General features: G+C 34.3%; 1 protein-coding gene across 2 annotated transcripts in view; it reads left to right on the forward strand.

Annotated features, from left to right (window-relative positions):
* Positions 1 to 13,777, forward strand: part of HCN1 (hyperpolarization activated cyclic nucleotide gated potassium channel 1) — a 402,641-nt gene that overhangs the window by 206,369 nt on the left and 182,495 nt on the right. For both annotated transcript variants that reach the window (XR_010413284.1, XM_045903607.3), the window contains exon 3: positions 12,026 to 12,187. Coding sequence is in view for 1 of the 2 variants with exons in the window: in XM_045903607.3 (XP_045759563.1) it covers positions 12,026 to 12,187 (162 nt within the window). In the remaining variant the exon portion in view is untranslated. The remainder of the gene's footprint in view (positions 1 to 12,025; positions 12,188 to 13,777) is intronic.

A 13,777-nucleotide genomic window follows, 5' to 3' on the forward strand; every position in this document is an offset into this window, starting at 1 on the left:
GAGCAGAGTGAAGGATAACACACGGAGAGAAAAATCAGACCCTGCAATATGCTACAAAAGGGTCTGCAAAAGAAGTAAGAACCAGTCTGTATTGTGAACTGTGGAAACATTTGGATTCAGAGTCAGGAGGCTTAAGGCAGAACATAATTGAGCAGTAGGGCTGAACACAGGAAGGGTGCTGAATTTAAGATCAATATAACAACTGCACAAATCATTACTTATAACCCACCTCTCACACCCTGCACATACATACATGGAATTTGGGCAGTTTCATGTATCCCCATGTAAAACTCTTCATCTTTTCACTGAAGAAATTAAACCCATATTTGGGGGAAGATACAGTTTCATTAGATGCTGGAAGGAATGGAGACAAGTCATCAAATATCTGTGAGAAAATGATTTTCAATCTAGAATTCTATATCCAGACAAGATGTTGTTAAAGGAGTAAGAGAGAAAGATATCTTACACATGTCCCAACTTTCCTAACCACACCCCTCCACAAAAAAACTATAAACTAAGATTAAGTGTGGCTACTGTAAGATGTGTTAAAAGGAGCAACAATTCTGATGACTCTGCAGCAGGTCTAGAGAAAAATAAGTCCTTCTTAAGACAGGTGGGTGGATTCTGGAGAAGAAAGCGTTACATGAGTATGTGAGTGTGTGGTGGAGGTGATACCAGGAGCACCGAAGAATCCAGTGCCTACCATTATTCTGCACAGAGCCAATGCTGATAAGTGATTTTTAGTTATAAGAAAAATCAAATGTATACCAAAAAAGTATATTACTTTTAAGGGTCCTTCCACATAGAGCAGTTTATATAATTCTTATAATGATTCTGACACTTAAGTATTTTCAACGCTTCAGGTGGTCTGGCAAATATCTTGATGTACTATTATCTGAATTGATGAAGCATTATAGTGCATATGTGGTTCTGGAAAGTGCCTAACTAGTAAATCTGAAATCATGCCATTTTCCAATAGATCAAATCTTACTCAAATATTTCTTGGGTTGCTAGCAACTTTGCCAATACTTGTCTATTTTTTAAGTATCTTTTGGGGAGGTTGCAATAGTAATATGTTTTTCTCACTTACTGGGTTTCTTCAAATGGCAGAATGTGTGGTTTACTCACTAAGATTTATAGCTGTATTTTATGGCTTCATACCCAAAATCATGTACTTAGCGATTTCTTTCAGAAGGCATTTGCCAAGACAGTGACCCAGCACCATTTTTTCTTCCAGAGCAACTCTGACACAAATCCACTCAAATAAATTAGCATTTTTAACTTGACTGGCTCATTGGGCCAGTGTATCAAGATGATGTGCCAATGCATGAGGTAATTCTTATGGCTACTACTAAAAAACTGTGAAGAAACTTTGTTTTCATCTTAGTAGCTTTTTCAGAAGCCAGCTTTCCTTTCTCTTGTCTTTCCTATTGGCTTCTCTTGGAAAATGGTGCAATGAGCTGGTTCGCACACCACCTTTCTAAACTATAAATGGTGAGTGGAGGCTGGGGATGTTGAGAAAGATACATGCAATTAATTTAAATATAATGGCCTCTGTCACATTTTATTTTACCACATATTTATATTACCATTAATCTTATTATTACATTTTTATTTTATTTGTTTTATAAACAAAGGTTTAGGGAAATTACATAAGTCAGTGTTTTACTGCTGGTTTATCTTCCATTTGGGGTGTGTGTGTGTGTGTGTGTGTGTGTGTGTGTGTGTGTGTGTGATTGGCTTCCATTTGTTTTCACTTCTTAAAATTGTACTTTTTCAATCCTAAAGTAAAGGGTATTATGGAATTTTACACATACAATGTACTTTAGAGGTCATTTGCTCCATCTCCTTTCTTTTAGTTGAAAAGCTAAGGCAAATTTTTGGAAACTGATTAATGCAAATTCAGAACTAGAACTCCAGTTCCCTGTTTTCACGTTATGCATTTCTCCAATAGTATTTTTTTTTAAGTTCTTACATTGCAAAAACTGTTGTTCAGTGGTTCATAAATTTTATGTTAACCTTGTTATTTATCTCTAAGATTGGCAAAATAATAGCTCAAAATTTTGAAAAAATATATATTATGTACCAAGCAGTTTAATGTTCCATGCAAATATATATATGTCCAAATTTTAAAGGTTTTACCATACCACAAACACTACAATCTTTAATATTTTAGGCCAAAAAAATTGGTTGAGATGCCAAACAGTAATTATCACTTGTCAGTTTAAGAAAGTTCATGAATGTGAAACCAAGAATATTGGAGTCATTTTTTTTTCTCACAGAACTTATAGAAAATAGAAGACATAATAATGCATAATATCATATAGGGCATACTTAAAAATATGTTCACAAGAGACCACCAAAATATATTATGCATTTTATACATGCCTCAAGGATAGTTTAATAATATTTGATTAACTGAGGATTTAGTACAAGAATTCTTTCTGGATGATATATCTGAATGGACTGGAAATATATGTGATATTCTTATTTGGTAATTTCAAAGCAGTCCATTAGCTATGTATAGACTATATAATATCAGCAAGATACTGTCTAGGAAAACAATTTACACAGTATATAAAATGAGTTTAAACATCCTCTGCTTTGTTTGCTTTTATAATTTAGTCACTAGAGCTTGTACACTGAAGTGGTCTTTTCTGTTTTAAAAATGTTCATCACTTAGATGAATTTTAAAATACAAATTAATGAGATGAAGTCTCCAAAGTAAAATATCTTCTTACAAAGATTAAGTACATTTCTCTACTCCATTGTATGGTCTTTTTTTGCCTTTCAAAAAGCACGAATCCATGTGATTGGTTTCATATGCTTAGGAAATGAACTAATAACAAAAACAAGAATAATTTTACCATTTGTAGCTCAAAATGTAGAGACAACTAAATTTGTACTTGTTGGAGTGTGTAACGTGTTACAAATCTGATGAGACCACAGCTATACAAAAGAGAAGAGAGTGAGCAAATGATTGACATGAAACTGTAAAGATAAAAATGAGACTATTATTAGTGCTATGTTATTTCTAACATGAATTATTCCCCAGTCCTCTCCAAAAACCACACTGTTATGGAAATATCATTTGAAATTCACTCACAAGAGCTACAAAATTCACTGAATACTGCTAATGTGGTTATTAGTTTGATTTTTCACCCTCTTTCTCTACACACACACACACACACACACATTTATGTAGCCACTTATGATTGTTTACTTGAATATCATTTTTACTATGTACTAGATAATAAAAAGAGAATGTTAACTTTTTATTTAAAAAATAAAATTTTCATTTTGAATTTTCAAGATAAGATTTTTAAAAAGTCTAGAAAAAAATGTATTAAATTTCATTAAATCAGTATCTTAGTACTGACTTTATCCTGAAATTAAGTGTATCTAGTAAGCATGAAATAGCCTTCCCACAATCATTATTAAAATAAGGTGCAAATATCCATCATAAAATATTTGTTTTTACTTTCCTCATTTAAATATTTCAGTATATATTGTACATATGTATATATTGTCTACATTTATAGCAATTTGAAATTTGTTATAGAAGAATAGACAATGATCTTAAATTGTTTAATTTTAATTAATTTCATTTTTTCCGTAGTACTAGTCCATCAAACTCACTTCTTAATAGAACCATTTTCAATATTCATCTGTAATTTGATTTTCCCAGTGTGTAAGCTACTTCCTAAAGTAAATTAAGCATATGAGGGGGTTATGCTTGCTCTTTTGTTTTTCTAGGGCACAGTCCAATAAATAGTTGCTCTGTTATACAACATAGTCCTCATATAAGTTAAAAAGATGTACTCTTTTTTCCTAAGGAATTTTTGAAATGCAAAGGTGTAGCTATATTCAGTTAACAAAATGTAACCTATCATAAGCATTTTTGTTTCTGACCTATTCCCAGTCGTCAGCTGATAATGATTTGAAATTCAAAGGAAAATGAACAAGCCTAGTAGAAGTGCTTTATCTCTGTTAGGTACTCTTTAGCACTGACCCATTTATGAAAATTCACTGTTAGTTGAATAACCTCTGTGGGAGAAAAAAGATTTGCTGAGTGTCAACTCTATACCACCAGGCATTGTGTTTCCCAGTTTTCAAAGTTTATACCTTTTACAGTTTACACTATAACTGTTTCCTATCATTGTTTCCTACCAAAAATCTTCAAAGAATCCATACTACAATATTTTACCATTTTTTGTTTCTTTAATAACTCATGCTCTTTGATTTTTCTCAGACTAGTAAAGCTAAACAAGGAGCAATTTAAAAAAAGAGAGAGAAAAATTTTGCATAAAGATTTACTTTTTTAAATGTTTAGGTATATGCAATTAGGATCTTATATAAAAATATGTATAATTAGAAATAGATGATATACAGTACAATGGCAAAGTAAGGAAAAAGCCATATTGTCTAAATAATTGTCAAAGCAAAAGATGTGTGACAATTTTTTTACAACAAAAATATCTAAAATTGATTTTTAAATTTTATACATACATATATGTTTATTAAAGAAATATGTGGACATGACCAAAGTAACACATGCACAAGCACCTATATATTTTAATAGTCATGAATGATAACTAGTACATTCTATTCTGTAAATATATAGTTGTTATGACCACATCAGAACTGTTTAGTTTTACTGCAGAGTCATGTGATGAGACATATTCTTCTCTGTGCCACTTCAAAAAGAATGCTCAGATAGATTATATTTTTTCTTAAGTTTCAATTTCCCATTTGGGAAAATGAAGTCAGCCTTAAATATCTTTACACTCCTTTCCTTTATGGAGAAGGGGGAGGGGGACAGAGACACAGAGTAGCTATGACACATATGTCCTTCAGGAAATCAGATTTTGCGCCAGATGGTAATTTTCACATGTAACCGAGAAAAGAAAACCACTTTACCCACTAAAGGTGGGTGAAGGTAGGCCAGCTCTCTCTGTCTCAAAATTCCAGGGAGGAGAGTTTTTTTGAGAAGCCAAACTGGAAAGACTATAAAGGGGAAAAAAAAGAATTAGGTAAGTACCTAGGAAATGAAGATTCTTTTTCAATTTGAGGTGTTTTTGAGGAAATAAAAAATTTTATTATTTTTTAATATTTGGGGGTAAAGATAGTGTAGAAGTTAACAATTTTGAAGAAAAAATAATCAAGTCATTATAGTAATTTGATATTGCCAACCACATCCAAGAACATAAGCAATAGGCTTGTATTACATATGTTACAGTTTTTTTTAATTTCATTTTTATATTAATTCATTTTTTTGCTGTACTTTACAAAAGTATCTGTCCACAATGGTTGAGAAGAGAGTTGGTTTCCCCCATAGACTGAGCAGCTAATTATTTAGATTCCTGGAGGAGAAAAAAGTTTAGATTAATATCAAAAGTTGGTAGAGGTTCGTTTTTAATAAAAGGCATGCCTTCTTTCGATATTAGGAAAAGGCCAGTAAGAAAAGCTGCAGATATTTGTTTGTTTGAAGATATGAGGGGTCAGAGGCAAGAGGATCCAAACATAAGAATATGTTTCCTCTGAAAAAGTAAAATCTTAATCTGAAACTGAGTAGGATAGTCACAAGCTTTGGGGAAGTAAGAAGAGAGGAAAAAATATAGGATGAGTGGTGTTAGGAATAAGGAAATGAATAGACCATAGACAAAGGTCTCAAATAAGGTTGCTTTTTAAAAATAATTTTTTTTAGTAGCCACAATCTAGTTTCCTCTCCAGTAATCTTCAGTAGCTCAGGTATAGAAAGTAGCTGTTTTAATTAATCAGCAGTTGACATTTTGCAAAGAAAAGATAATGGAAGAATACAGAGTCCTCTAATAAATGGAGATGTGCTGAGGGTGGAGATTGAGAGCTTGTTCTATGCAGAAATGAGAGAAAGTTATGAGGGGAATAGCCAAATGGAATGAATAGAATGAGCACTGAAGAGAAGCCTTTTTTTTTTTTTTTTTTTTTAATACAGCTGGACAAATACTTGTCTGAAAGCAGCAAAAGCAAGCGAGGTAAATGAGAGGAAAATGAGGCCGTGGCCATCAGAACCTAAGGCTTATGAAGTACGAAAGAATTGAACCAACTCTGAGAAAGCTACCAGGGAAGCTGAGGCTTTGAGATAGGGTGAGGGAGACTCCTCCATCTCAGGAAAAGCAGAGGAGGAGAGGAAGAATGTGACGAAGAGGCTGAGGGTATAGGAGAGTTAATTGATGATGAAGGGGCAGTTTGGGAAGGACAAGGGAAAGAAAAATCCAGGAAGATAGCACTTAACGGCATGAGAATTGGACAATAGGTGAGCGAGGTTGTGGAGTGAATGATTGCACCTTGACTCCTTACGGAGGCTGAGATGAGAGACCCAGATGGTTGACTTTTGTGAAGGTTGTGGGCCAGCCATTCTGAGTGAGATCCTAGATAGAGTAGGGGCTGTAGTCACTGGTCAGTGTTCAAAGAGATTATCAAGAAGAGTGCTCTTCTGTCATAGATCAAGTAAAACCTTCAGCACTTTGTACCAAAAGCATGGTAAGAGAACCTGGGTCATTTTCAAGCTAAGAATTGCAGAAGTTGCAATAGGGCTCTTAAACATTGGGTTAGTAGACTAGGACTACTACACATTGACTCCTAGATAACATGGTGGCTGGGAAACAGACTGAGTTGGTAAATGTTTGTTTTCTTATATTCTGTGTCAACATGGCATATAGACAGTCCATATAAAAGATAATTGAATTTATGCAGGTGCAGGTTTATAAAGAGAAACAAAAAAGAGAAACAAAGGTACCCAGCCTTGCTTTATACCTTAAAAATAAGAATGTCGTTTGTCAAAAGAACTCTTTCTGACCCATTTGATTCACTTAATGTTACTTTGATAAGAATTTTAAATTATATTTGAAGACTTGAATCACAATTGAGATCATAGAAGAAACCTAGACTTTGAGTGATCCTTGTTCATGAAGCCAAAGACTAGGGACAGATCAACGCATGCTATGAAAGGTCTTAAATTACTTTCGACAGTTTTTGTGGTTAGGTAAAACATAGTACACCAAATAGTTAAAGAGAGTTAAGGCCCACTGATCATAATCAGGCTATTAGATTGAAAAACCTCTGAATCCAGTTTATCAAGGAAGAATGTGGACATGTTTTGAAAGAACTCAGCTAATTTATGGATCCTGCCATACAGCACACTTTGGGATTTAACCTTTCAAAAACAGGGTGGTGGGCGCCTGGGTGGCTCAGTTGGTTAAGTGACTGCCTTCGGCTCAGGTCATGATCCTGGAGTCCCGGGATCGAGTCCCACATCGGGCTCCCTGCTCAGCGGAGAGTCTGCTTCTCCCTCTGACCCTCCCCCCTCTCATGCTCTCTCTCTATCTCATTCTCTCTCAAATAAATAAATAAAATCTTAAAAACAAAACAAAACAGGGTGGAATATACAAAAAATCATGGTAAACAATTTTGTAAATAGTAGGGCAGACTTGGGATTCTGAATCAAATTATCCTAGAGCGTTCTTCAGTTTTGGAGAGTTAGCTATCCTCTCTGGAGTCATTAAACTCCAACTAGGCAGAATTCTAGAACTATAATATTATAAAAAGAATTCAGAGAGAATTTGTGACCGGAGCTTTCTTTTCATTGAAGTCAAATGAAAAACACAGTGTTCTGAGCTGGACAAATGCAAAGCACAGTGCCTTCAGCTGGCATATTTTGTAGTCTGGTTTTTAATGAAAATAAAATTAAAGAGCTGCTTTAGAAACTTACCCTAATTCTGTTTTTTTTCTTTTTAATTCAGTTGACTGTTACAAGTACCACTTAGCAGCATATTAAAAGTGGGTCGGAACAACCTGTCTTTCTGCTACCCACATTCTGAGCAGTCAAATCAGGTTTCAAGTCAAGTCAGATTACTTGGAAGGTAGAAAATGATAGAGTTATCTTCTTTAAATTCCCTGGTTTAAAACACAAAAACAAAACCTTCACATTGTTAAGATCATAAAAAGTACTTGGGCTATTATTGTTAAATCCCTACAACATTTTCATTCATTCATTTAACAATTTATTGAACGTCATATATGGTGGCATTTTGTGTGAAGTGGGGTTTGCGTGGAGTAGCTTTAAGATAATTGATTTAGATAGGAATTTATCACTTAAGGATGTCTATCTTGTAGACGGGGACAAAAACTCAAAAATATTAATTAGTCAATGGTATTAGCTGCTTGATCCAAAACTTGAGTAAAGTCATACTTAGATTTATCCTACAAGCTGCCCTTAGATGATAAAAAGTTGTGGCTATGCATTAATTGGATCACATTTTTCCTTCTTTGGTTAATGTGTTTATCTATAGATGTATGTGCTCCATAAGGGAATAATTTTCTTATTCTAAATCTTCTGTGAACAAGGTTTTAACAGAGCCTTCAATATTCTCAGCAACCAATGAGACGATTATGCCTACCAAGCTTGTCTTAATTAATAAGAGCTCAAGAGACAATCAGTTTGGGCCTAAGCACTCTACACATTCAGGTATATATCAAAAGTTATACTACATACACTATAATGTTCTTTGGTCAGATAAATAAATCGAGATGGAGATACACGGATTTGACTATTTGCAATTAACCTCTGGTATTGACCAGTGTCAGGGCAGGCAACTTGCTCATGCCTCTTCCAAAGTTGGATTTTGGGATAGCTCCAAAAAGTAAAATTACTTTTGAACACAGAATGTTAAAGACCAAAAAGGGAGACTGCTCCTGAGCATTGATAGCAGAGTTAATACATAAATCTAGTGCTAGTACTGTATACTAATACTATGAGGCTGGAAATAGAAATGAGATAGAGAATAGGTTTAATTCTACGGCTTATCTTGTTACAGTAGGAGTTCAGTAACCACACGGAAGCAAAAGGAAATAAAAAATGTATTTCTACTACGTTATGAAAGGCCTTATTCACCATTAACTTCCTTTATGAAAATGGTGGTTATGCTTCTCTGGAAATTATTTCAGAAATAATAGGATTTTCTTAAAAGAATTGTTGAATTACAGCATGTGCAATCAGTTACTGTAAATAAGCTCTTAAAATCCCACAAAAAGAATCTAATTGCTGACGAAGAAAGTAGAAAAGCCATAAAAGTCAGATGTATTAAGAATAAGACCTAGTTCTCTATAACATCCCAGCTCCAAAGTCTCATAATTGCATGATTGCCCACATGCTTATAATTTATAGACTTTGGCAGAGAGTTTCAGATATTGTTTACTTCAAATAATCAGGTTGAAAGGTGATTAGTTCCTTGTTTGATCCACAAGCTCATATTCTGCAACTTTACTCAATTTCACAGCAATGCAACACTTACGCAAAAGACATGTTGAACCATTTTGTCAGGAAATACTTAGATAAAAATTTGTAGGGTTCTAGTACTAAAGAAAAATGTTTAAATCCATGTTGATTTTATTTTCCTACTTTAATAGTAGAAAGCTTTTTAAATTATATTTTATTGTATTACTTTTTTTTTTAAAGATTTTATTTATTTATTTATTAGAGAGCGAGCAAGAGAGAAACAGCATGAGAGAGGAGAGGGTCAGAGGGAGAAGCAGGCTCCCCGCTGAGCCGGGAGCCCGATGTGGGACTCGATCCCAGGACTCTGGGATCATGACCTGAGCCGAAGGCAGTCACTTAACCAACTGAGCCACCTAGGCGCCCCATTATTGTATTACTTTTAATGAGAAATTATTGATGAAATTTTTGGTATGATTTCTCTTTACAAATTTAGTGACCATGAAATATCCGAGGGAATAACATCAAAAGGACTTCTCTGTAGGTTTGCCAAATACAAAACAAAATTAAAAAATAATTTAGAGGCAGGTGACCTAGGTAGCTCAGTCCATTCAGCATCTGCCTTCTGCTTCGAAAGTGATCCCAGCCAGAGTCCTGGGATCAAACCCCGTGTTGGGCTCCCTGCTCGGTGGGGAGCCTGCTTCTCCCTCCCCCTCTGCTCATCCCCCCTGTTATGATTGCTCTCTTTCTCAAATAAATAAAATCTTTTTAAAAATTACTTAGAGGAAAATAAAATTCTCAATTCTTTAAAATTAATTGTTCTGTGTATAGCTGTCTGAATATAAAAATACATGATATGTTGCCTTTAAAATCTAGGACCCCAACCTTACCTTTAAAAGGAATTCAGAACAGTGTGTACTTTCCCACAAAGAAAGTGGGAACTGATCACTACTGTGTCAAAAAGGAAGATGGTTTAAAGAAAGAATTAATGCCTAATAGAAATGTATCAAAGTGAAAAATATTTAATTAAAAACAGATTTAGTGATTTTATAAAAACAAAACTCCAGCTGTCCTGTCATTTTGCCTCTACATACATTAATATGTACCTCTTAAGAATTATAGCTAGTTCCTTACAAAGATATATTTAATAAATCAAAGTATAAAATTTATGGGTTTTCTTTTCCATTTCTCAGATAATTTCTCAGTACATGGTGTCCTCATTACTTCAAGAATAGACCATTCTTTGGTAAATTATTCAAATGTGATTCTAAATATTTCAAGGTGTTGTTTCTTTGTGTATTTATGCATATTTATTAATTTTATTAACTCAGTAGCCTTTTAACAATTAGGAAATAAAGTTTATTCTAGAATGTAGGTCTGCTCCCAAGTGGGTTTTGTTATTCTAGAATAGGTAAAATAAAAGCAGAAATATTAGCAGTAGAGAATGATATAATATATAAGCTGCTAAAGAAAGGGTTCAGGTTCTGGTTTTATTTCTTGTAATAACTGGATTGATGAAAAGTCATAGATATCAAGCTATATGTAAGTTTATACTTCCAAAATTCTGATATATATCATTGATTTGTCATAATTTCTGTGCTTTCTGAAATATCTTCCCTGTCATATTGGATTTCATGAAAATATAAATGAGAAAGTTTCACAGGAAAGAGAAATAACAATTTTAATTTTTAAAGAGTGTGGCACAATTGTTTTGTTTTTTTTTAAGATTTTATTTATTTATTTGAGACAGAGAGAATGAGAGACAGAGAGCATGAGAGGGAGGAGGGTCAGAGGGAGAAGCAGACTCCCTGCCGAGCAGGGAGCCCGATGCGGGACTCGATCCCAGGACTCCAGGATCATGACCTGAGCCGAAGGCAGTCGCTTAACCAACTGAGCCACCCAGGCGCCCCACACAATTGTTTTTTAACCAAATTCAGAGAACTTTTTATCTCAAAGGCCACTATTCATGTTCAATATACACAATAAAAGAAGTACCTACACTCATATAGCTATAAAATTCACTGCACTTAAACCTCAATATTATTTTATATTTTGAAATTAATCTGTTTTTGCTAATGATTTTCAGTCTCTGTGGGTTTTGTTTGTTTTTTGGTCCTTCAACAAATCTATTTTTTTATTTACCTTTTTTTTTTTTAACAAATCTATTAATTTAAGAAGGGATGAGAAGCAGAGAAGAGGGTCAAATCTGTTAACTTGTTTTAGAGCAACATTGCCAAAATGTGCAGAAGGACAGTAAATGAAAACTATTGGGAAAGCCAATGATCTTTAAAACAGGACCCATGCATTTAATGTAGTTATGTTATCTCTGCTGTTTGTGGAGAACCCACAGTTGGTGGTAGTACTCAAAGGGCAGAGTGCCAGCCTATGTAAAGATCGAGAAATGTCATCTGTTGCTACTTGTAAAAGTTCTTCCCGTATCTTTTTTGAAGATTTTTTTATTTATCTATTTGACAGAGAGAGACATAGAGCAGGAACACAAGCAGGGGCAGTGGGAGAGGGAGAAGCAGGCTTCCCACCAAGCAGGGAGCCCGATGTGGGGCTCGATCCCAGGACCCTGGGATCATGACCTGAGCTGAAGGCAGACGCTTAAAAACTGAGCCACCCAGGCGCCCCAAGTCCTTCCCATATTTTTATTAAATCAGTACTTACACTGCATAATGCCAATGTCTACTGACATTGGGAGTATTCTTGACTTTAAAGGAAATTGATGATAAGCATTAATAAGAATTGAATTTATATTTTGGCCGACAGATTTTCCACATGACATATGACCTTGCCAGTGCAGTGGTGAGAATTTTTAACCTCATCGGCATGATGTTGCTGCTCTGCCATTGGGATGGCTGTCTTCAGTTCTTAGTCCCACTCCTGCAGGATTTCCCACCAGACTGCTGGGTGTCTCTGAACGAAATGGTTGTAAGTAATTCGTATTCTTTTAAACTCTGCGTAACCAATGTTTTGCCAAAAAGTTCTAAGTGCTTATGTTCGAATGATCTAATTTCTTCTCCGTAAATGTCTAGAGAAAACTTAATTTTGCTTTCATGGATGTAAAATCAAATGTTGTATTGTTTTTTCTACAACTACATTTCATTTATATGAAATATTTCTGGGGACATATATGTTAAGGATCTATTTTGAGGTGTCTTGCTCTGTGTATATTGAAGACCTATTTTATTTCAAAGCTACATGTACACTCACACATGCGTATAATCATATACAATCATGGTACAACGTTCATGGTACAATGTTCTTCCAAAACTGCCTACTGCTTAGAGTAACTCCTTTCTTTCAACTTGATTTGGCATTTACTATGCTTAAGACATGTAATTCTAGGTGGTGTTTAAACATGCAGAGACATGTACATCAGTGTAAATGCAATGAGATTTGATGTGCATGGTATTTCAGATAGTACTTTTTGCTAGGGAAGACAAGGAAAGCTTCATGGAAAAGGTAAAGCCTTTATTTACTTTTAATTTTTAATTTTTTTAATTTGAGTATAGTTGACACATAATGTTACATTAGTTTCAGGTGTACACCTTACCCTGAAAGATATTTAAATATTTAAAACTTGTGAAATATAAATTTGAAATATATAATTAACTATATTCATAGCCACATTTAATTTTAAGAACCTAAGTTCTAAAAAAGAACATGTGTTTTGATCTATATTGTACAACACTTACAAAGAAATTGAAACACTAGTAAACAATGAAAGATAAATTTTATGAGACTCTCACAAAATTTTAATTTTGGCATAAATCAAATGCCCTCTTTCTTCCCCAAATGTTCCATATTAATTTCTGGGCTTATTATTGTAGAAATGATATGAAGATCTTAAGAACATATATTTTTTTCTTCTAATAACTAGAGCTCAGGCTTTATATTTTAAGAAAAGAGTTTACATTACATGTTAAGAAGTCTGGTCTTTCTTTTCTTTCTTCTTGCCTACCTGTTTTCCTCCTTCCTTCCCACTCTTCCTCTCCCTGCCTTCTTATTCCTTTAACTCCTTTCTTTGAGACTTGATATTCACCTGGATCTCTCCTTCATGTCATTCATATCTGCTTAAATGTCACTGTCTCACTGAAGCCAGTGTGTGATCACTCTAATACAGCACCCAAGTGGTTTATATTTTATCTGAGAAGAATTTAATAATGTACACACACACATCTGTTACTTATATTTCTCTGTGGCCCCTACACAGAATGTCAGTTCCATTAAGTCAAAGAATTTGTCTGTTTTGTTCTATACTCTATGGTAGTGCCTAGAACAGTGCCTAATACAGGAGTTTGTTGTAATCTAGCCACTCTTTATTGAAAGTTCGTTTGAGAAATACTGTATTTGTGTTTCTGTACCTAAAAATCAAAGCAAGGTGCAGGTCACTTTTTGAATCTATGAAGTCTTCTTAATTATAGATCTGTCTTTTTTACTTATCACCGAAAGAAAATTTGTGAAGACATGATAAAGATATTTTGGCGGGGGTGGGAGGAAGAAAAAGCCACAGCTCTG

This window comes from Mirounga angustirostris, unplaced genomic scaffold (genome assembly GCF_029215605.1).
Source record: "Mirounga angustirostris isolate CCGP_5_RB_7025 unplaced genomic scaffold, mMirAng1.0.hap1 SCAF_7, whole genome shotgun sequence".
Classification (NCBI taxonomy): Eukaryota; Metazoa; Chordata; class Mammalia; order Carnivora; family Phocidae; genus Mirounga; species Mirounga angustirostris.